Source organism: Catharus ustulatus, chromosome 13, assembly GCF_009819885.2.
Source record: "Catharus ustulatus isolate bCatUst1 chromosome 13, bCatUst1.pri.v2, whole genome shotgun sequence".
Lineage (NCBI taxonomy): Eukaryota > Metazoa > Chordata > Aves > Passeriformes > Turdidae > Catharus > Catharus ustulatus.
Genome location: NC_046233.1, coordinates 1240944 through 1264892, shown reverse-complemented (window position 1 = coordinate 1264892; position 23949 = coordinate 1240944). Strand labels below are relative to the sequence as shown.

The 23949-nt window shown below is 52.4% G+C and overlaps 1 protein-coding gene across 10 annotated transcripts in view; it reads left to right on the top strand.

The window, feature by feature from the left end:
* Nucleotides 1-16476, top strand: part of ITPR1 (inositol 1,4,5-trisphosphate receptor type 1) — a 161798-nt gene extending 145322 nt beyond the window's left edge. For all 10 annotated transcript variants that reach the window (XM_033071744.2, XM_033071749.2, XM_033071748.2 and 7 more), the window contains 2 exons: nt 9686-9847; nt 15108-16476. In XM_033071744.2, the coding sequence (XP_032927635.1) occupies nt 9686-9847; nt 15108-15197 (252 nt within the window). In that variant the 3' untranslated portion in view covers nt 15198-16476. The remainder of the gene's footprint in view (nt 1-9685; nt 9848-15107) is intronic.
* Nucleotides 16477-23949: the final 7473 nt, after the last annotated feature.

The following is a 23949-nucleotide window of genomic DNA, read 5'->3' as shown; positions in this document are numbered from 1 at the left end:
GGGCATGGCTGCCTTTTAAAGGGATTTTCCTCCCGTATTTCAGACTGAAGGTGGCACTGTAGCATCTTGGATAGTGACAGAGATGGGGCACATCTTCCCCAGGCTGTGTGTGGGACCAGCGTTCAGCTGCTCTTTGTTCCCGTTTTTAGGGGATGGGGTAGGATGTGATGGGCTCCACGTCCCACTCTGGTGGCAGAACACACCTCAAATGTTCCCAACAAAATACCTTCAGAAAACTCCTGGATTTCTGCCCCTTGGAAAATGAAAGAAAAAAAAAATTAAGAAAAAATACAATTTAAAGAATTGCCTTTGCCATTCAGTATTTGTGGGTTGTTCCAACACTACAGAACAGTAAAAAAAAAAAAAACGGAATTTAGGACACTTAAATTATATCCACTGTCAGTTTGTGAGTTGCTTCCAGTGCCTTAAAGATATTTTAAGCACTGTGGTATCAAAAGAATCCTGGACAATTTCATTTATGCAGTTAGTGAATATTCAGGCGCCTTTTAAGAGTGATCTTGAATTTTGATGTTTTCTTGTCTAAAAATAATGTGTGCAGAAAGGCAGTTTTGAGGATTCCCACTGTACTGGGTATGGGAGAGCTGGATCTGGCCCATACCATTCATCCTGCACCCTTCACAGTCCTGACCCCACATTGAAATTAATTGTGGCCTTAAAAATCAATGATTAACTACAATTCCTTAGTGAATTTTATATTTCTTCAGACAGAAGCCCATTAAGCTCAAACACATCACGAGGAAAGAAGTCAACAGGTACACTTGGAAACAGAGTTGAGTTTAGGGCAGTGAGGACTGATCAGAAAATCAAAATTAAAAAAAACCCAGCAGTGATCTGACCTGAGCAGCCTGGGTTAGTGCTGGGTGTCCCTGCCCATGGGGCTGCAATCAGATGAGCTTTAAATTCCCTTCCAGCCTAAACCAGTCTGGGATTCTATTAAAAAAAATATCCAGTAACTGTTCTGACAGTGCTGCTGTGACTCTCAACTTCCAGCACTGCCACCCCTCCCATAACCCTGTGCTGGGACCAGTTTGGGGCTGTTGGTGGCTCTGGGACCTGGACTGGCTCGGTTGAGTCCTGAGCAGGGCCAGGCTGCCCTGGGCTTGTAGCTGCAGGTCCAGGCTGCTGCTAGAGGCTGGAATTCCTGCCCCTGTAAACAGGGATAATATTCCCTTTCATCAGGAGGGGAGCTGTGCCTGCTGCCACAGATGATGTCAAACCCGGGGTATCTCAGGAATCTTTGCTGGGAATCGCTGGGGATGCTCAGGGAATGGGGCTGCAGGGGTGGGGTGGGGCAAGCTGAGCCTGTGCACACCCCAGTGCTGCCCTGGCCCATCCCAGCTCCATCCCAGCCCCATCCCAGCCCCATCCCAGCCCCATCCCAGCCCCATCCCTGCCCCATCCCTGCCCCATCCCAGCTCCATTCCAGCCCCATCCCTGCCCCATCCCTGCCCCATCCCAGCCCCATCCCTGCCCCATCCCTGCCCCATCCCAGCCCCATCCCTGCCCCATCCCTGCCCCATCCCTGCCCCATCCCTGCCCCATCCCAGCCCCATCCCAACCCCTTCCCTGCCCCTTCCCTGCCCCATCCCAGCCCCATCCCTGCCCCATCCCTGCCCCATCCCTGCCCCATCCCAGTTCCCTGTGGCAGTCAGGACATGGCAAATGGATTTCAGCAGCTTGCCCTGGAGCAGCTCCCCTTGGCAATGCATCCCTGAGCCACCTCCTTAATATCAATTTAATGGCACAGACAGTGCTGCAGGGTGTGAGGAAACATCTCTGGGTAGCAGAGATGATGTCCAGCTGTGCTGGCCAGGGCAGGGATTGCCTGGCTCCATCCCTGCCCAGGGCTGCTCCGGTTTGGGGCAGGGTTATGGGGAGGATGCTGAGGCTGTGCAGAGCCCGGTGCCTGCTGTGATCCCCAGGAACAAAGGCCTCGGTTCTGCGAGGCTCTGCAGTCTCCAGGAAGATCAGGTGATGTCTGAATAACACCCTGTGTGTGGGAGGTGGGGGATCCACTTATCGCCTTGGCCAGACACTGACATCCCCACCCAAGTGACTCATGTGAACTCCGTGCAACTCCCTGCAGATTAGTTCCCTTCCATGCCTTATCTTCCCATCGTGGCTGGAGAATTCCTGCAGGAGCTGTGTGCCTTAGCCTGCAGTTGCTGTGGCAGCCTGGGCAGCACAGCAGCCCTGCCAGCTCAGCTGTCAGCGGGGCTGTGCCACAGCCAGCTGTGTGCAGGCATCTCCAATATGTAAAATCTCTCACTGCAGCTCGGCACGGAGCAAACCACACAGGCTCCCGGGGTTTGTGTGCATTCCTAAGCTGTCTGCAGGCAGCTGCATGGGCTGTCACAGCACAGACAAATATTTGCATGCCCAGCTCCTGCCTGCCCTGCTCTGCACCTTGAGCAGCGTGGGTACGAGCCGTGGCTCTCAGGGGTTGTGCATGCAGATGTGCTCATTAAAAAATGAAGGCTGCTTCGGAAAAGTTTTTAGCACAGAGCTTCCTACGTGGCTCCTGCAGTTCCCTCATGTTTTTAATCCAAGCAGGAACTGTGTCATTAACAGCCTTTATTACAGAAATGAGGCAGAGGTGTCACGGTTGCCCAATCTCCCATGTGTGAGGGCTCTGAGTTCTGGATTGTGTTGTCATCAAAAAGGAACCATTTATAAATGGGAGTGATGGTACAGATAGTCTGAAAGGAATTTGGAATAGAAACGAAGGCTACAGATTTCCCTTTGTACCTTAGTTAACCTCTGTGTACAAACCTGGGGATGTAAGTACATTATTGGGTTTTTTTCTGTCCTTTCTGGTCCTGGGTTTGAGTGACTGCTGCCAAGGCACAGCCTCCTGGTGAGCAAAGACAAGATTCCATCAGTGTCAGGCTTTTATCAGAAATGCAAGTGTGACCTGAAGCCTTTCCCAGGGAGTTACCCAGCAAGGACAGTCCTGTGCTCTGAGACCCAGCAGAATTTGGGATCCACCAGTGGGGATGGCTTTGAGGAGTGCCTGTGTGTCCCAGGCTCTCCCTGAAATCCTTTCAGCTGGAGAGGGCCAGGACTGGCTTTGCTCCCACGGGAATGACAAGGGCAGGCCATGAGTCTTCCAACCCAAAGCACTCCAAAAGGTCCTTGATGATTCCAGCACTGGTGAAAGACATATGTATGTGAAATTACAGTCTGAGAAAGTGTTGGAAACCTAGTTATGTTCATCTGTCATTTGTGCCTGGAAATCCTGTACTTCAGGCAGAGTCAAATAGGAGAGATTTGTCATATCAATATTGAGCAAAGCAGCTGCAGACACAGGAGTGAGCAGCCTGTGCAAATGACTTGGTTAGAGATGAGGAAATTGGGGTTTTGGGGCTACCAGTCACTGTGCAAGCTGGCAGAGGAGGAGGAGGGAGACCAAGGAGGTCAGGATGTGACCTGGAGCTGACAGTGCTTAGGTTGGTGGTAACTTCCCAACAAGCTGCATCTTGAGATAGCTGGCTGGAGTTAGCCAATATAATTATAGGGTTAAACAAGAAATCGTGGCAGAGCCTTGGAAGAGCCCAGAGCGTTTGGCAGCTGGCCCTGGGCTGCTGGAAACAACTGTGTCATAGGCACGGGCTGAGCTTCGTGCTCACAGGGGGAGGAACTTGTCCCACCCTTGGTGCAAACCAGGAGCTGCACTGGGAGAAAGGAATGGTCAACCTCATCTTCCCCAGCTGGGGCTGCCCCTGGATCCCTGGAAGTGTCCCAGGCCAGGCTGGACAGAGCCTGGAGCAGCCTGGGACAGTGGAGGGTGTCCCAAAAACAAGATGAGCTTTAAGGTCCCTTCCAAGCCAGCCCATTCTGGGATTGTCTGGAGTGTCTGAGCTGGCTGCTCCATGGTGGGCTGCAGGAAACCCTCCTGCTGCTGGCAGGAACCCCACATGGCTCCTGATAAAACCCCACTTGGTTTTCCCTGATAAACCACCTGGGAATCTCGGGTTGGCATCCCAGCTGGCCAGGCAAAGGTTTCCCTTGGGCTGAGTGTGAGTACGAAAAAGGCCTGGGTGGATGGAAGCAGAAGGAGTGGAAAGGCTTGGGGCCAGTTTTGGGGCATGGGATGTTTGCATAACATGCTGGGTTTGGGTGGATCCCAAACAGCTGCCAGGGTGGGTGTCCTGTCCTGCTCCTGGAGCGGCGCCAGCGCCCCGGGACAGGGGAAGGTTCCTGCCAGGAAACCATGGGGTGACGCACTGGGAACACAAACCACTGGGAGCAGAGAGCCCCGTGGGGCCCAGGAGGTGGCCCAGGGTGCCCAGGAGCTGCCCAGGGCTGGGGCAGGGCTGGCCCTGAGTCATGGCCCTGACCCCGCGGGACTGAGGGACGCTTGTGCAAGAGGACGTGGGTGACAGCAGCACTGCCACCAGCTGTGGCTCAGCTCTGTCCTGCCCAGCTGTGGAGGTGGAAGGTGCCCTACTTCAGTGGGGTGCAAACAGCCTGGAGGAGGGTGTGGAGAGGTGGATTTGTCCTTTTGGGAGGCAGGACGTGGCCTTCAGGAATCCCATCCCCACAGTCCATGGGGCTGGGTGGTGCTGGGCTGGGCTCCAGTGGGGCACCCACAGCACAGCTGGCCCAGGGCTGTAGGGCCATGGGCATCCTCCACCTTTGGGAGGGGTGTCTGTGCTCCAGGCTCCCCGCTCTGGGCCTGCCCAGGTGGTGTTTAACAGAGAAAAGGAGGTGATTGCACCCTCAACCTTGTGTCATCAGCCTCCTGTGGGACAGCAGGGCGTGTGAGGAGTTGAGAATCTCTCAGTGTGGAGGGGGGACACCATCAAGTGCTGGTTTCTGTAGAGGGAAGAAGTGCAGCTCAGTGTGGAAGAGGTGATGGTGAGCCCTTTGCAGCAGAGAGAGAACCTGATGTGGGGATTTTTCCAGGAAGCTCAAGAAGGACCCAAGAGGAGTCCCATCTCACCACAAACAAACAGATGAATTTTCAGAGTGCTCCACAGAGCTCTGTGGGTCTGACTTTTAACTTCCCATGACAGAAACTGAAATTAGCTGCTGCCACCTTTCCTTGCTCGTGCTCAAGAAACAACTGGACGTGGCACCAGTGCTGGGTGACAAGGTGGGCATGGGGCACAGCTTGGACTTGGTGACCTCGGAGGTTTTTTCCAAGCACAATAATTCTGTGAGTCTCTAAGTGATGCTGCTGGGCAGCCCTTTGATGGCAGCTGTGGGGATTTATTTTGGAGAGGGTTGGATTAGCCCTTCAGCACCCTGGGACTCTGAGGCACAGAGGAGATGGATGGATGGATGATGGATGGAGGGATGGATGGAGGGATGGATGGATGGATGATGGATGGAGGGATGGATGGATGGATGGATGGATGGATGGATGGATGGATGATGGATGGATGGAGAGCCTGGAGAGGAGCGGTGAGTCCTTGGGGTGAGGAGCAGCCCATGAGCTGCCATCCCGTGCCCAGGAGGAGCAGAGCTGCCTGTCCTGGCACAGCTCGTGCTGAGGTCACCTCTGAGCCTTTCTCAGAACCAGCTCTTCGGCAGAACCGGGAGGAGCCTGCGCTTCTCAGAATGAATCGCGCCCGCATCACCCGGCACCGCTTCCTCTTCCTCGCCTTTCCAAGCGGGGATGGTGCCACCGTCAGCCCTGGCTGAGATCCGGTGCTGCTCGCTCGCCTTACAGCGGGGACTTCTCCAACTTTACCTGGAAAAGAGCTGCAACCTGAAACCGCTGCGGTCAGGCAGCTTCGTCAGCAGCTGCTGCAGCACAGGGGCAGTGCCCGTGCTGGGAATGGGGAGAGGAGAGAACCCCAGGATACTGGGAATGGGGAGAGGAGGGAACCCCAGGATACTGGGGATGGGGAGAGGAGAGAACCCCAGGATACTGGAGATGGGGAGAGGAGGGAGCCACAGGATACTGGGGATGGGGAGAGGAGAGAACCCCAGGATACTGGGGATGGGGAGAGGAGAGAACCCCAGGATACTGGAGATGGGGAGAGGAGGGAGCCACAGGATACTGGGGATGGGGAGAGGAGAGAACCCCAGGATACTGGGGATGGGGAGAGTATCCCAGGATACTGGGGATGGGGAGAGGAGAGAACCCCAGGATACTGGGGATGGGGAGAGAACCCCAGGATACTGGGGACGGGGAGAGGAGGGAGCCACAGGATACTGGGAATGGGGAGAGGAGAGTACCCCAGGATACTGGGAATAGGGACAGGAGGGAACCCCAGGGTACTGGGAATGGGGAGATGAGGGAGCCACAGGATACTGGGAATGGGGAGAGGAGAGAGCCACAGGATACTGGGAATGGGGAGAGGAGAGAGCCACAGGATACTGGGAATGGGGAGAGGAGAGAGCCACAGGATACTGGGAATGGGGAGAGTACCCCAGGGTACTGGGAATGGGGAGAGGAGGGCACCCATGATCCTGGGAATGGGCACCTGAGGATACCCCAGGATACTGGAACAGGGAGGTGAGTGTACCCCAGGATACTGGGAATGGGGACAGGAGAGTACCTCAGAATCCTGGAAATGGGGAGAGGAGGGCACACCATGATCCTGGGAATGGGGAGCTGAGCGTACCCCAGGATCCTGGAACAGGGAGCTGACTGTACCCCAGGATCCCAGGGCAGAGGACAGCAGTCTGTGGGTGCCAGCAGCTGCCCAGGAGCACAGGCAGCCTCCCCTCTCTGCATTCACTCAGTGCCTCCAGAACACCTCCAAAGCCCCAAGAGGGACCTGAGGCCGTATCTATAAGGGCACCCCAGGGCTGAGCTGAAGTTCAGCAGAAACTGGATCGTGGAGATATAAATCTTTTATTGCCCCCTGAGTGGCAGTGCTGGGAGCCAGGCTGGCCCAGCAGGATCACCATCCCCTGACCTTTCAGCATTCCTGCTCCGTTCCCTTGGTGCTGGCTCTGCTTAAATATTTATTTATTTGAAAGAAAACACCCCCACACTCACAGCAGGGCCAGGCTGTGTGTCAGCAGCCTGGTCACATCCAGCTCCTCTCTGCAGGGCTGGGGGAGGCTGGAGAGCAGGCTCAAGGTTTCCAGTGAAATCCAGGCTGAAGAGTGTGTGCAGAAGGCAGAGCTGTGTCTGTCTGTGCTGGCAGCTTCCCTCTGTCCTCTCTGGGTCAAGGAGCATTCCCTGGTACCTGAATTACCTGCATCCACAGGATTTATCTGCACCTCTCTCCTCCTGCTGTCCCAGCCTGTGTGGGTGGACACCCCCTTGTTTCTTGCTGGGTGGCAATTGGACATGTCCAGATAAATTCTGGGTTTGGGTAACAGGAGGCAGATGAGGGCAGCTCAGTCAGGGCTGGGATGTTCAGCTCCTTCCCTGCACAGGGAATTCCCATTAACCCTTTCCCGGTGGGACAGCACTCAGCAGGGCAGTGCCAGCTCCAGCTGAGCTGTGAGCCCTGAGCCCAGCTCAGGGACACCAGAGGGCTGTGTCTCCTTGTCCTCAGCCTTCCCCTTTCTCAGCCTCTGGACTTCACGTGAAGCTTGGTTGGGTTTTAATCTTTCAACCTTGGCATGAGAACTAGAGATGCTTTGTTGGGTTTTTTTTTTTTTCAAATCAAAGCCAAGATTTAGTGACTTTGAGGGCTGGGGCTTTCAGAAACCCAGCGAGTGTGGAAGCTCTGAGGCTGCAGAAGCTGTGGGTGCTGTCTGATTTCACCTCCTGGGCCTGGAACGATCAAGTCACAGCCTCTGCAGCAGCTGCAGCGTTGGCTTAAACTGCAGAGTAATGTTGGAAAGTGCTTGGGGTATTTGTTATGAAACACTGCAGGTAGGGAAAGTTGGTGCTTCCCTCCTCCCTTTCATCCTTCTCAAGGATGGGGCCTGGGAACGCTCTGGGGATGGCCTTAGAAACCTTTTTGGGAACAGGGAAAATATTTCTGGAGCAAGAAAGGGTCAGGCAGGAGCTTCAGGGCTCTTGTGTCTGCCTAGAAACCTCATGGGCCTGAGGGTCCAGGCAAACCTGCAAATATAAATTGCATTCTAGTCTAATTTTCCTTGTCCTCTGTCCTTGTTTCTTCCCTGGGGTAACAGAGGGAAGTGCAGTTGGTTTTCCCTGGGTGGGAGATGCTGGACCTGAGCACAAATGTTGAGCTGCCCCCTCCTCCCTAATGAGGAGCTGGAAGAACACAGTGCAGCGTTGCCTGTTCCTACTATTAAACCTTAATTGTGGGACTGGTGTTTCCTAAAGTCCAAAATATTTTGGCACTTGTCTGGCTAAAGGCATAATTTTTTTTTGTACATAGATTTTTTTTTTTTCCTTTTATTAGCAGAAACCATCTGCCCTGTAAACAGAGATCAGGAGCAAACAGCCTTCCTGGCAGTTCTGCATCACGTGGGAATGCTGTGGTGCCTGCATGGAAAGGGCCTGCTTTCTGCCTTCTCATCCTGGCAAAAGGAAACTCCAGGCACATCAGAACTGCTAATTTAAGCTGATGAGTCTTGGCATCGCATCTGAATTGCAGAGAGGATGTGACTGGAGCTCTCTGTAGAGGTGCACAGCCCTGATTAGGCAGGATGGGGATGAAGGGGATGCTCCTGGGAACGAGGGGGAGCATGGAGGGGATGCAGGTTGGAGCTGGAGATTCAGGCAGGGAGTGACAAAAATCCAGGAGTTTGCAGCATAAACAAGCTGAGAGCTCAGAGAAGAGCCTGGCCAGCACAGTGGGGTGAGCTTTGCTGCTCATCAGCAGTGTTGATTGATTTTTGACCAGCAGCATCCCTCGGTGTCAGTGCAGTCACCCATCACACCCAGCTGTGTTTGAACCTTCCAGCTGTGTCACCTGGAGAGCACACACACCCCCAGCTCAGCCAGCCCGAGCTCAGATCCATTTCAGAGCACATCTCCAGCGTGGGAGGAGAACCAGACTGGATGGGAAACCAGTTTGATGTTGAACTGTAAGGTGTCAGGACGTGGGGTGCACCCCTCCTCTTTTGTGGCTTTCTGTTCCGCTCCTGCCTTTATTTTTAACATTTCTGGCGTGTACACGAGTGCCTGTGTGACTCTGCAAGCTCCTCAGCCTGAGAGTGTGTCCAGTGACATTCCTGCCTGTCACTTAAACATGGAACATGAGAGAATTCATGTGGCAGAGGGAAATTCTGCAGGAGTGCATTGTAATGTATTGTCCCGTGTTCTAGCCTGAACCAGACAGTCAAAATATGATTTTCTTTTTCATTAAAAAGGAAGTATTTCAGCTATGGAAGAATTTCCAGGTAGAACTTGGTTTCTTTTATCAGACAGCACAGCCAAGCTTTGCTTGACCAAAAAAGCAGAAAAACCTTCGTCAAACACAAATTAAAAGATTGCAAGGTGGCAGTGGATTTCTAGCACTGGGAAATGCTTGTCCAGATGTGAAATCTGGGCTGGTTTAATGTGCAGTGTTTGTGGGTTTATCCTGAGGTGTATGTGAGGGAGCAAGGGCAGTGAAACCCCAGCACTGAGCAGCCCCAATTCCCAGCAGTGCCTCGGGCTGGCACTTTGCAAACTTTCCAGTGAGATGCAAATGCAGATAACTGCAGATAAGTGCAGATAAGCACAGAGCTGCTGCATCGAGGAATGTCCCTGGCTGTAGAGCTCTGTCTGGGCCGTGCTCTCAGGGCAGGTTTTCATGTGGCAAACCCTAATTGTGCCCTGTGTGACCCTCAGGAGAGAAACCTGGACTGGTTCCCGCGGATGAGAGCCATGTCACTGGTCAGCAGCGACTCGGAGGGAGAGCAGAACGAGCTGAGGAACCTGCAGGAGAAGTTGGAGTCCACCATGAAGCTCGTGACCAACCTCTCTGGGCAGCTCTCAGAGCTCAAAGATCAGGTAAGGAGCAGCACACGGCTCCTGGCAGCCCCTGGGGCCAGCTGGGGCTCTGCAAACCCCAGGGAGGGTTTCCCAGAGGAACTCATGTTAGGAAAGAACTGAACAAACCAGATGTCCCTCCAGAGCCCCTGCTCCAGCTGACCTGCCTGGTGCTGACCCAGCTGCAGAGTTCCAAAGTGACCACATCAGAAAGGGAAACCTGTGTCAAGAAAATCCCCAGAGTTAACTTCAGTGAGTCCTGGCTGGTGCAGGGAGCCTGAGTGTGTTGTTGTTGTTGTTGTTGTTTGGGGTTTGAACCCAGAGCTGAGAATGATCCTGTCAGCCAGAGGGTTTGGGGTGTGACACTGTCACAGGAGCTGTGTCACTGTGGGGACCTCAAAACCCACCAAGAAACTGGAGAAGGACTCGAGTGGTTGCTGGGGGTGCAGGTCCCTGTGAGCTGTGGCTGTGCTGCTGTGCAGATGTGATTTGGCTGCTGCCACCCTCAGCCTGCAGCTCACACATCCCCAGAGAGGCTTGCACTGCACCAAGTGCTGCTGCTGCAGAGCTCCCAGACCTTGCAGGGTTTTTCTGGTGCAGCAGCTTCTCTGCAGCAAGAGCTGCTTGGCCTCTGCCTTGGCTGGGCTCGAGGGTGTCACAGGGCTGGTTCCCACCCAGGTTTGTCAAAGAGGCAGCAGGGCTTTAGCTCGAGGTGTGCACAGGGATTCCAGCCTGACTGGAGGGAGCAGGGAAAGCAGTGCTGCCTGTGCTGGTGGTGCTGGTCTCTGTGCAGAAATAACCTGAGCCAGATGGTTCAGTCAGTGCATTTATGGAGGTGTTGGTGCTGGGTGAGATGAATTGCTGATTTGTACCCGGGTGGTGGATGGAGCTGTCTGGGGCAGGAGTGGCCCAGCAGCTGTGGGTCAGTTCCTGTCCCAGCACCCAGCCCATCCCTGCTGGGCTGGTTGGGAGTCTCCATGGACAGGGGTGTGTCTGAATGGACAGGGGTGTCTGAATGGACAGGGGTGTCTCCATGGACAGGGATGTCTCCATGGGCAGGGGTGTTTCCATGGGCAGGGATGTCTCCATGGGCTGGGTGTCTCCATGGACAGGGGTACAGGGGTGTCTCCATGCACAGGGGTGTCTCCATGGACAGGGATGTCTCCATGGACAGGGATCTCTCCATGCACAGGGTGTCTCCATGGACAGGGATCTCTCCATGCACAGGGTGTCTCCATGGACAGGGATCTCTCCATGCACAGGGTGTCTCCATGGACAGGGATCTCTCCATGCACAGGGTGTCTCCATGGACAGGGATGTCTCCATGCACAGGGGTGTCTCCATGCACAGGGGTGTCTCCATGCACAGGGGTGTCTCCATGCACAGGGTGTCTCCATGCACAGGGTGTCTCCATGCACAGGGTGTCTCCATGGACAGGATGTCTCCATGCACAGGGTGTCTCCATGCACAGGGGTGTCTCCATGGACAGGATGTCTCCATGCACAGGGTGTCTCCATGGGCTGGGTGTCTCCATGGACAGGGGTGTCTCCATGGACAGGGATGTCTCCATGGACAGGAGTGTTTCCATGCACAGAGTGTCTCCATGCACAGAGTGTCTCCATGGACAGGATGTCTCCATGCACAGGGATCTCTCCATGGACAGGATGTCTCCATGCACAGGGATGTCTCCATGGACAGGATGTATCCATGGGCTGGGTGTCTCCATGGGCAGGGTGTCTCCATGCACAGGGTGTCTCCATGGGCTGAGTGTCTCCATGCACAGGGGTGTTTCCATGCACAGGGTGTCTTCATGGACAGGATGTCTCCATGGACAGGGGTGTCTCCATGGACAGGGTGTCTCCATGCACAGGGATGTGTCTCCATGGACAGGGGTGTCTCCATGCACAGAGTGTCTCCATGGGCAGGGATGTCTCCATGGACAGGGATGTCTCCATGGACAGGGGAACAGGGGTGTCTCCATGGACAGGATATCTCCATGCAGCACTCCTCTGTCAGGGGCCCTGGCAGCCAGCACTGCCTCAGATCTGGCTCCTGCCTTCCGATCACAGGGCTGGAGCTGGGCCCTGTCCCCAGCCCCCTGTGGAGCACAAGGAAGGGATTAATGTGGGGCACTGGGAGCTGACAGCCTCCTGCCCCGGGCTGTAATTAGTTCTGAGTGCCACAGAGCCCCTAGCTCCAGTTGGTCTGAGGATGGAGGGCAGAGGCAGTTGCTCTTTTGTCTGGGCTTTTATTCTTGCCGGGCAGTGGTTTGGCTGTTCTGCCTGGAAACAATTATCTGCCCCATGTGTGCTGTGCCTCCCTGCTGCAGGCTCTGACTCCAAGTGCTCTGCAGGCACAGCAGCCTCCCCACCTCAGCAGCCTCGCACACATTTCTTCCTGAAGCTCGCAGCCCTCTTGGCTGACCAAGCACTAAAACCCCTCCTCAGTCTTTGTGAAAATAAGAATGAAGGGTTTAGCTTTTAGAGAGCTATTTGACTGTAAAAGCAAGAGAGGAAACCAGCTTCATTAATGTGGTGATAGCTTTTAGGAATTCCCCTAAGTACCATTATTGAGAGCCCTGCTGAAGATGCAGGATGCTCCAATTATGTGACAAAGCCAGTATATCCCTCCTCCTGATCAGGAACTGTCTCCAGGAGAGGAACTAACTCAGGGAATTTTTATTTGTATTTATTTTCTTGTAATTAAATAAAGGGAAAACCTCTCATTCATTTGCTCTTCAAGCTTGTTAGGTTTCTGGAGACTCTAATTATTAGAAGCCGAGTTCCAGCCTGCCTGCTTCCCCAAAGTGCACCAGGAGCCATTAAAATCCTGATCACTTTAATTCTTTGCGAAAAGATTACACCATAATTGTGTGCAGCAGCAGGGGATTAGATGTAATCACCCAGAAATCCTTCCCAGCCCCTCCTCTGGTGTCACTGAGTGTGAGCATCGCTGCTGGGGCTGGGCCCTGGCTGGGGACAGCCCCTCTGAGCTCCAGGTGTGGCTCAGGGTGACTCAGCTGCCCCAGGGGCATTGCCCTGGCCAGAGGGGATCCTGCTGCTGCTCCTGGAGGTGACTCCAGCTCACCCAGAGGGGATCCTGCTGCTGCTCCTGGAGGTGACTCCAGCTCACCCAGAGGGGATCCTGCTCCTGGAGGTGACCCAGCTCACCCTGACCTTTGGAGCCAGGCATTGTCAGGGAGCCCAGGCTCACCTGAACCCCTTGGGTGATGTTTGGGTCCTGTCAGCACAATCCCAGTGCCTGGGGATTCACTGTACCTGGGTTTTATGGGCTGTTAGCCCAGGTGTGCTGTCATTGGAAAGCTTTTGCAGGAGATTCATTCTCCAGTAAATGGGATGGCACCAAGTTGCTCCCTCCTGCAGCCCTGTGCCCTCCACACAAGCGTTGAGCATCGTGCAGGATTAATAATGTTCTGCATCAACACTTAAATTGCATTTCTCCCTCTTATTTATGGTTGGTTGCTTTATTCTTCCCTTTTTTTAAAGCCACATCTTCTACAAACCCCCATCCCTTTTCTACACAGCCTGAAAAATATCTCCTGCAGTCCCTTTTCATTATTCCTATTTTATTTTTATTCCATGCGTCCTCTGAATCAGTTTATTGGCAGTGTGAAATTGTGATTCTCGGTTTGCTCAGTGAAGATAATTAATGTGAAGGGGCATTTTTAATCCAAGTCCTTGTGGCCTCTCTGCATTTCCACTTGTGAGTTATCTTAGAAGCAGTTTAGCATTCAGGTTCAGCAGGGAGTCGTGTGTGTGTTCAGAGAGCTCTGGGAAGATCCCTCTCCTGCTGCTCCCATTCCCTGGGAGGCATTAGAAGCTTTTTGTGCAGAGAATTCCAGCAGCTGTGCAGAGGAGCAGGAGGTGTGCAGGAGGCTGCACTCAGCCCTGGGGAAAGGGAAAAGGGAAAAGAGCAGCTCTGCCTCCCCTTGGGGCAGGCAGTGAGCAGGGTGCTGGGCTGAGGTCATTCATTGTGGTTTCAAGAGGAATGATGGTGTTTCAGCCCTTTTCCTGCTGGTTAAAGGAGCACCACTGGGCACCTGGGGAGGCTGTCTGTTTGGAGCAATCCCATTTCCCACAGAGAACTCCAGACCTTAGGTCAGCAGGGTATCCCTGGCTGGCCACCAGGATACCTGCACAGCTGGGGAGCTCCATCAGTGCTGAACAGTTTTGAACAGATGCACCCAGGTGGTTTAGTGGTGATCATGGTGGTGGGGCTGAGTTGATTGTTGGATTTAATCTTGGAGGTCTTTCCCAGCTTTAACAACTCTGTGATCCCAGGTATGTCACAAATGAACCAAAGGTACACACCACCTCCCCTCTCCTGGGGGTGCTGCCACAAGCAGTGACACTGGCTGGCATTTGTCATTAAACAGCAAATCTGGAGAGGTTCATGGTGGGGGTAGCTGGAAGGAGCAGGATGGGATTGTGGCTCATGTGCTGAGCCCTGGGGGTGTGGGGGCTCTTGGGGGAGCCCAGGTGCCCTCAGTGCTGCAGGGTGAGGCTGTCCTGGCGTTCCCTGTGAGCCTCCCACGTGTTGGCTCCTCCACAGCCACGACACGGTGGGAGCTGTGGGATCCAGCTGTGGGATCCAGCTGTGGGATCCAGCTGTTCCCTCCTGAGACCCTGCCCAGCCAGAGCCATTCCTTACATGGCTTATGTAACTTGTCAGAAACCTCCCAAAGTTTTAAAAAACCAGAATGGAGCCACTGGATTGTGGCCATTTCTCAATATCAGAAATAACAAACAGTGATCCATTTTCCACTGACCAGAGGAACGTTATTTAATTTCTGGGAAGCAGGTGGGGAATGCCTGGGTTTGGCTGTGTGGCAGTGAGGAGGTTAAGTCCTGCCTTGGCAGGTGGGGAGGGCTGTTGGCTCGCTCAGGATGGGAGCAGGGAGTGCTCAGTGTTTTCCAGCAAAGGCAAGGGTATTCCCAGCCTGACTGCAGGGCTCGCCCCTTTTTCCGCCCCCTCCGTCTGCTCTGCTGGCCGGGTTACAAAGCATTCCTGACAGGGGAGGTTGCTGCAGGCTGTTCCCTGCATGGATTCCCGATTTCCAGTGCCCACCAGGCTCTGCCCTGCTGTCCCTGGCACTGCAGTGTCTGGGCACAGGCTCGTGGCCATGCCTGGAGTCCCCCCTGGCCTGGAGCAGGCAGTGCTCGTAGCCAGTGCAGAGCCAGCACAAAGCACAGCAGCCCCTTGGGCGAGCTGACGCACAGGAAGCACCCAGGCCTAATGAGCAAACTTGTTAATTTTCCAGATGACAGAGCAGAGGAAGCAGAAGCAGCGCATCGGGCTCCTCGGCCACCCCCCGCCCATGAATGTGAACCTGCAGCAGCAGCCAGCCTGAGCTGGGGGGTCACAGCCCCTCGGGGACACCCCCACATCCCCAGCCCGGAGGCTGCTCCCTGCAGCTCCTGTGCATCCTGTAAATACCCTGGTTTTATACTTAGATGTATATGACTGCTACTCTATCGAGTTGGGGGCGCGTGGATTGCGATTAGAACTGTTGGCACGGGACGGAGGTTAAACTTTGTGCCAAAACTATCAAAATTGCCTTTTTCCTTGGAAGGACTAAAGAGAGCACCTGAATTGCACTTGAAAAGATTATTTGACTATGTGACATGTATTTTGTATTTAAAAAAAAAAATAATAGAATAGCTAGTATTTATGTTTTTATACAATTGTGCAATATGAATTATGCAATCACAATATATTTGGAACTCCTGAATGTCCTAAAGGGAGTGCACATCTTTGGATCTGGTGTGTTAGTACAATGTAATAAATGGTATAAAATTACAGGTGTAAATGAGGCTGCTGCAAAATTGTGTAACTGGTGATTTTTTCATACCCTTGGACATTTTTGTACCATGTGTGTAAATATCTTGCAATGCCATATTTGTTGCCTCTTCCTCCCAGGGATGACGCTGGGACTCCGTGAGCTGTTCAATTGGTATCGATTAAAGCAAAACCTTATTTTGAAGCTTCCAAGTGAGGAAAGCAGGAGGTATTTTTCAAGAGATTTCTTTAGAGTACTGAGGCTAGAAGAGCTCAGACACCGGGTTTTTTAAATGCTAAGATTTCTTAAAGGGAACTTTTTATGCAAAATGAAGTTTGGAATGAGGATGCACTACTGGCGAGTCGGTGCAGTCTCCCAGGACCGAGCTGAGGCTGTCCAGGCTTTGCATTCTCAGTGTGTAGGATCCTCTCCTTCTATTTTTTCATTAGAGACCTACGTGCCTGCTAAAGCTTTAGCAAACAGGCACTGCACCGACTGAAACGTGTCCTGTAGCTGAGCACTGATGTGTGTAATGCTTGTGTGAGAGCCACTGGTTTGAGGCTGCTCTGTCCCACCCCTTCCTCTCCCTGTCCCCTTTCATTCGGTCACTTCTTTGGTTTCTCATTCTCCAGAGTGTGAAAGGAAACTTGTCGGGTTGTTGTTTGGTTGTTTTTTTTCCCCTCCAATCCGCTGCATAGTTTTATACATGGACCTCATTTTACAGAAGCTGACTTCTCTGCAATACTGTCTACAAAAGAAAAAAAAAAAAGAAAAAAAGCTACAGACAGAGTTATGAAAATTTGTAAATGCATAAATATAGGTATTTAAATAAATGATGCAAAATACTCTACGGTCAGAGGCTGCTGGTGGTTTGTGTCCCCTCTGAGGGGGGTGTGGCAGTTCTGGGATGTGGTGTCACAGGGGCCTGCCAGGTAAGGATGGGGCTTTTCCCAGAGGGGCAGAGGTTGAATTTTTAAAAACCAGAGCATGTCCCTCTCTATGCTGGGAACTTCACCTGCACTCACTGTGGGTTGGGATATTTCACACTCTCCCCACTGATAGTTCAGGTTTGTGGCTGTCACTGGAGCATGTGGGAGTTAAAAACCCCTCCAGCTCCAAGTACGGTGTGCACAGGAGCGTTGCTGATTGTGCATTTGATTAAGATGTAGCAGGAACTACCTGGCACAATTAATCACCTTTAATCTGGCGAGTGCACACAAGTGTCCGAGCTGGGTGCGTGCCCCGGGCTCAGGTCATCAGGAGAGCTCAGCGGGAGGGAGGGAGGAGGGCAGCCTGACCAGCAGTCTCCCAGCCAGATTTATCGCTGAGATTGGGACTCCTTAATCACAGGCATTTCCATAAATACCTCCTGGCAAATCTGTCTTCCCCTCTGCAGCAAGGTGTGTGCAGAGGGAGCTGCGGCTGCCGCCGGGCTGGCGCGCTGGAGGAGCAGGATTTCGGTGGAGGAGCAGGATTTCATTTTCCCTGAGCAGCAGAGCCACAGACCTGACTCACTCCTTCCCCTCCTGCCATCCAGGGATAAGCAGACACAAATTTGTCAGGCTTCCCGGAGCCTCTGCCAGTCAGGTGAGAGGGAGGCGGCTGAGCCCAGCCTGAGCGGGCAGCCCTGAGGATGTGCGCTGTTGCTTCATCTTTACCTTAAAAAGGCAGAAGCAGCGTGTGCCTGAGCGCTGGCACAGCCCTGCCCTGCTCTGTGATCCGTGAGAAAGCAGCGGGGTGCAGCCCAGGCTGCGGCTGTGCCTTCCCAGGAGCAGAGGGGAGATGACAGAGGGAGCTTGCAGTGCAGCAAGGGAAGCAGAGCGCAGCCACCGCCCAGCGGGGATGCGGAGGTGCAGGGAGAGTGGGTGGTTCCAGGGGTGGCACAGATGGCTCAGGAGGTCACACTGTGTCCCCAGCCTGAGCAGAGGCTGTGTCAGCTGGTCAGCAGAGGAAGGTGACTCTGTTCCCCACCTCAGCCCACGAACAGGTCATTCACTGATTCATTTCTGCAATGACATTTCATGCATGACCATTTTCCTTTTCTCTTCTTTCACTCTTGGGTTTTCTAAGCTTTTTTTTTTTTGTCACTCTGGCTGAACTCCTCTGCCCATGACGGCTGTGCCAGCAGAGGCAGGGAGTGGTGAAAACCCTGCTGGGGCTGGTGGTGGTTCTGTCCCTGCAGCTTCCGAGGTCAAATCTGTGTTAGGACTTTCCCATTCTGGACTGAGATCTGGTGCCCTATGGCAACTTCCTGATCTTACAGAAAAACTGTGCAAGGGATCTGTTTAATTTCCCCATTTGAGGTACTGTTTTCCACAAAAGCGGAGTATCTCTGACATCACCAAAAGTTTTATTCACAATTGTTGGACACAAGTGAAAAAAATCCTCCAAAACCTGACAGAGGCATCTGTAATGTAAGTTTAAGTCCTGTACAGGAGGGAGATTTTTGGCTCTAAAAACACATCACTGACATCTAGTAAAATTAATGATTGGGTGACAGACAGATGGCTGTTGGTTTAAGGATTAGATTGAAAGCAGGGAGGTTCCACCTGCCCTGCACACACCTGCCTTTTCCTTTGGCATCAGCTTTCATTCAGCAGGACTGCTGGAGGTTCAAGCTTGGGACCACGATTACTTTGTCTCTTAAATGAGAACTTCCATTTGGAGGTGGAAATCAAAAGTGACCTTCTGAAGAGGAAGGAACAAACAGAATCTACCAATTTTGCTAATAATGGAAAGTCCTAGAGGGGAAGGATCTCCGTGCATTCCTCAATTTGCATGACTGGCTGAGAGTGTGGAGGAGCCTTTTCTCCGCTAATGAAGCAGGTGACATGCTAATCAAGGCAATGCAAATAACTGCTCTGAAAGCACAGCCACAGCCCCAGCACCACCGCAATGGCAAATTCAAGCCTCATCCTCAATTTTGCAGCAAATTGGCCGAGGGCAGGACAAAGGAGCCGGGATTGCAGCCTCGGTGCTCGCGGCGGGGCCTCGCGCTGGGGTGTGTGATGGAGACCTCGTTACATAATGGGGGCTTGATTGATATCATGGAAGTCATAATACAGCTCCATGGCAATCCCCCTCGTCTCCCCGGATGGGAAACGCTCCTGCACACGCGCCTAATAGGGCTTTTAAATTGCCCATTGTATTTCCGAACAAGAGAAACTTATTTGGAGTACTTTCCCTTCCCCACTCCCAGCGCAAGCAGCTGAAGACGCTGCCGTGTGTGTGCTCTGCTCTCTGCAGACCTGCTGCCTGCAATTCCAGGCTCACATCCCATCCCAGGATGGGGCAGGTGGGAAGGGATCACCTGTTCCAACATCCCTGCTCCATCAGGGCCATCCCAAAGCTCGTGGCAGGAGCACAGGAGGTCCCAGGGCTGCCTGTGGAAGCCAAAGCCAGTTCCATGTCAGTGCCCTCCCCAGCAGGGGACACAAAGCTCGTGCTGCCAGGCTGGGGTGGCTCCATTTCCACGGGAGGCTCCCTGGCTGTGGGCCAGCATGCCCAGGTTCTCCCGTGCCACACTGGAAGTTCCGTGCCAAGCTGTGAATTTCCTGGGGCCGGCACAGAGTAAACTTTACTCTCAGCACGGTGCATTGACTTCTACAAACACACTGACCAGGCTTTCAGCGTGCTCAGGACGAGCTGGGGATATTTGGAGTAAAAGCAGGAGAAATATTCCTTCTAGATGAAACTGGCATTGTCACTGCGACATAAGGAGTAACTTCTGGAGAGATGCTGTATTTCTCCATCCAATTTTTTATTTACTACCTTTCCAACCTTCTTTCAGACTAAACATGTTAATGAGCTGAATGTCAAAACCACCCACGAGTAAACTGAGCTGTCCCATCCAGTAGGCTGATGTTGGTTTGTTTTTAGTAACTAGCAAGGATGCTGGAAAACCCCTATAAAGATTTCATTTTTAACAAAAAGTACCAAAAACTCCACCAGTTTTGCATCACAAAGTTGTGGTTAAAGTCAAGATTTGAGTCAAGCAGCATGTCTGTGGTTTTTGTGGGTGGATGCATCTCGGAATGACTATCAATCTGTCAGAGGGAGATCTGCATGTCATCTCTGCATATGACAGGCAGAATCTGCAGTGACAAATATCTTTCCAGTACTCGCTGCGCTGAGCTCGTACCCCTCCTGCCATCCAAAATCGCCAAGTCTTGTCAGCACACAGCTTGGACATGCTTTTTTTCCCTTTAAACTGCCACAAACAGAGGAAGGAAAGACAAATATAGAGCAGTGCTCTAGAGATGCTGCTGAACACCGCTGCCAATGTGCTTAGTCACCCCAAAATTGTGACGTGCACACGGCAGATGCCAGGCTGGACACTTGGATCAGAGCAGCCTGCCCAATCCTGGCTGCTCTGCTGCTGTTACGTGTCTGAGGGGGACACTTGGAATTGAAACCAAGGAAAAAAAATTAGAGAATAACTCTGGACCAAATCAGAGTAACTCAGGAGATGCAGCTGGAATTGCATGGAGAAGTTCGCAGGGGAAAAAAAGCAAAATAACAAAAAAAGCACCCAGAAAATCTGATTGATTTAGAGCTTGACTGCTGGTGTGGAAGTGCCCAAATCTTCTCCCTGTTTTCAGATCTCCATGAGAGAAACAGGAGCAGTTTGAGCCACTTCAACACAGGAAAAAAAGCCTGAAATTCAACAATAAGCAGGAGATGGGAAAAGCACCCTGTGCACAGCTGAAGTCCCGATGCTGGGATGCGTCCAGCGTCTGTGTGAGAACACGCTGACAGCTGGATAAATTGCCTCGAGGCAGGTGCTTCCCCAGGAGCCCCACGGAGCAGGAACAGCCAGAGCCATTTCCAGGCAGCCCTTCCCTCCAGAAGCACTATCATCCCTCAGACCTGTCTCTCAGCTTTCTCACCCATTAGTGCTCCTCAGCTGGCCCTTCTCACCCCGACTCTCAGCCCTTTTTTCCCCTTTCTTATCTCATCTAAGGAATGACTTGGCAGCCCTGGCTTGCCCAGAGGCCTTCCTCTGCCTGGAAATGGTGCCTGGTCCCATGGGGATGGGCAGGAGCAAAGCCATTCCTGGGCTTTATTGAGGCAATGGGTTTGTTTGCACTTCCCTTCTCTAGCGCTAAGTAAATACACAGAACACCAAATCTGAAGGCAGTGAAGAGTGGAATTCCATCTCTGTTCCATGTGTTCCAATATGACTCTTAAAATAGTGGAGATGCTGTGTTATGATTTCCATTTCGCTTGTGTCCATAACACTGTTTTTACGCAGCAGAGATGGAAACACAATCTGTTAAGTCTGTAAGAAACTTTTCCTTATGAATGATGGGTGCAAACATCATGTACAATCACATTCCGGGAAGAAAATTCTATTTCCTCAGAGTTAGCAACCCCAAAAGGAGCTAAAAACTGCAGCTTGCCTCTATTTACACACCATGGGAGTTTTCACTTCAATTTAATCACAGATGATTCATTATTCACAAACCAAAGAAGCATTACAATCAAGTAGAATTATAGAATTGTTAAGATTGGAAAAGACCTTTAAGATCATCAAGTCAATGGTCAACCCAGCCCTGCCACCATGTCCACCACTAAACCTCAATGCCACTTCCACAGCATTTTTGGAACATTTACAGGCATGGTGGCTCTTCCACTTCTTTGGGACCATGCCCTAATGCTTTTACATTCTGTGAAGAAAATTTCCTTAACATCTAATCTAAACCTCCCCTGGTGCATCTTGTAGTTGTGCAGTAGCCCAGCCACCTGCAGGACCCAAATCACAGAGTTTCTCCAACCCCAGAGTGGTGGGAAAACTGCCCTACATCTTAGGAACATCTCCACGTGATGCTAAATTTGGTGTAGACCTTTGCAATGTGGCCCTGTGAGTGACTGCCTTTACTGATAAATGTACTTATGGCCTTCCATTTGAATTTTTGCTGCCAGTGAATCTCATTCTGGCACAAAAGGTCTCCTCAACAGCCAGCAGACTTCTGCAGGGAGCAACCCGGATTGTGTCCACTTAGACCTACAGCTGATGAGAGAATTAAGCTATTTAAACCCTAAATGCACGGAAATCCAGACTCACCCTGGAGACACCCCCAAACCTACAGCTGCTCCTGCTCTGGAAGAAGCCAGGACTAGGGCTATGGAAAACCTCAAACAGGCAGGGCTGGCCGGGCAGGATGAGTCATCCACAGGGAAGTGCTGCTGATGGGCTCCTCCTGAACGTGCTCACAGACATCCTGCTCTGCTGCGTCAGGAGCCTCTCTCCCAAAGGTGTGTGTTTGTGGTTGGCAACCAGAGCTTGTTCCCTTTTTTCCCTAAAATTAGGAAGTGGGAGGAATAGAAAGAAATGGTGGCCTCCAAAACCTGCTGGATGTAAATGTTGGGAAGAGATGGAAAGGCAGGTTCCTCGCAGCCCTTTGATGTCAGTGCCATCACGGCCACTCCTAAGTTTCTTCCTGGCCCTGTGAAAATTTCCTGCACAGAGCCAAGGGCAGCAGTGCACAGGATGTCTGGGATGAGTGGATGGCCCTGAAGGAGCCACCTTGTACCAGCCCAAACACAGCAATCCATTCATTAAGGGAATGCTCTACCAACAACTACTCCTCAACATTGCAAAGATGCCCAGGGCAGGGGTGGAGTGAATAAAAATCCTTGGCTGCTGCCTGGAGCAGACATGGACAGCAAGGCTGTGGGCTGCAGGATCCCCTCACCTGGGGAGGGCTTCGAAGGAGTAAGTATCCAAGGAGGAATGAAGCAGCTCCTGTCTCAGGGATATCTTGCTAGTTAAAGCTTTTACTCTTCCAGGCTGCTGCCCAGTGCACACTGTGCTTTGCTTCCCCCTGGCCCTGGGCAGGGCTCCCAGCTGTGATTCCAGCATGGAGAAGAGCAGCCTGAAGCGTGTTCTGTGCTGACCAGAGGCTACACCCCTGTGCCAGAGGCTCTCCTGCCTCCTGTATATACCCACCCTTCCCTCCCCATCACCTGTCTGAGAACTGAGACCCCAAACTCAGAGGCTGAGTTGGTGCCTACAAGGTTAGAAGATAAACTCTCAGATTTTTGCCTTTCAGATCTTTTCTAAGCCTCACCCCTGGTCTTTCTGTGGGTCTAGTGCTCAGTCTGACATGGCTGTAGGAGAAAATCCTGCTCCTTACCCAAACCCTCCCCCTAATTCTGAGCAACTGGAATTGTAAAGCAAGAGGGAAGATAACATACAGCGCTGCCCCCTCCCCTCTTTCCCAGCTTGTCTCTCTGGAAAACCAGGGGTACCTCAGCCTGTGCCAAACCCCACATTTTATACAGTGAAAAAATAAATAGGCAAAAGATTCAATTTTCCTGGACCAAAAGCCCAGAGGTGCTGCATGAACTCGTGCAGGAGCAGGCTGGGCAGACAGTGTGAATCAGAGGCTGGGGTGAATCCAGGGAGCAGGAAAGCCCTGGTGGCAGGCGGCCAGGCTGAGGCACAGCCCCTGCGGCGCATTCCCGCAGCATCCTGCCCACCTCTGACAAATCCCTGCACCGGTGAGTAACAGTGGGGAGCTGTGACCAGCATCCCTCACCCAGTGCCTCCTCTGGGGTGACTGTTCAAGGTGCTCTCTGAAAGTGAATGACCCTTAAATTCACAGTTGGGGTTTGGCTGGTGATTCAAGCCTGTTCCCACAGACAGGAGCAGTGTGTGATGAACAACTGTGTGTGAACAGAGCAGAAATATCAGGGTGTCACCTCCAGAGACTGGCTTCAGTCCTAAGTGTCCTAGAGCACAGGCTCAGCTGCTGGTGGGCAGCAGTGGGTAGGGCCCTTTGCTGCTCCCTGGTGCTGTTGTCACCGTCTCCAGGTGCAGGTTAAATTGGGTTAAGGACACTGGGCACGGCTGCTGACCTAGCTGCTCACCTTTGTACACCGTGTTTAGGGTAAGCACTGATGTCTCTGAATTATTGCTCTTGTATTACACTCAGTCCTTACTGCACCTTTTTGGGGACAAACTTAATTTTTAACTCCAAATCCAGACTGATATAAATCATTAAGCTGTCCATCCTGCCTAAATTAATATATTGCTGTCTTTTAACACGTACAGGGAGGAGCTGTGTGAGCTGCTGGGAGGGGTTTGGGGAGGAAAGGGCATTTCTGCTCTGGCCATTCCAGCGCTGTCCCCTGCAGCAGCGCTGACCGTAAAGGTTAAGCCTGCCACAGACTATTGTACCCAGCGGCACTGCTTGGCTGGGCTTTGCAGTCTAATTGCCACTGACCCCGTGACAATGAGGTAATGTCTCTGCCTCCCGGGTCAGATAAATACTGCTCATTTTATAACCACCAGACACGTTACTGAAAAACAGATAGG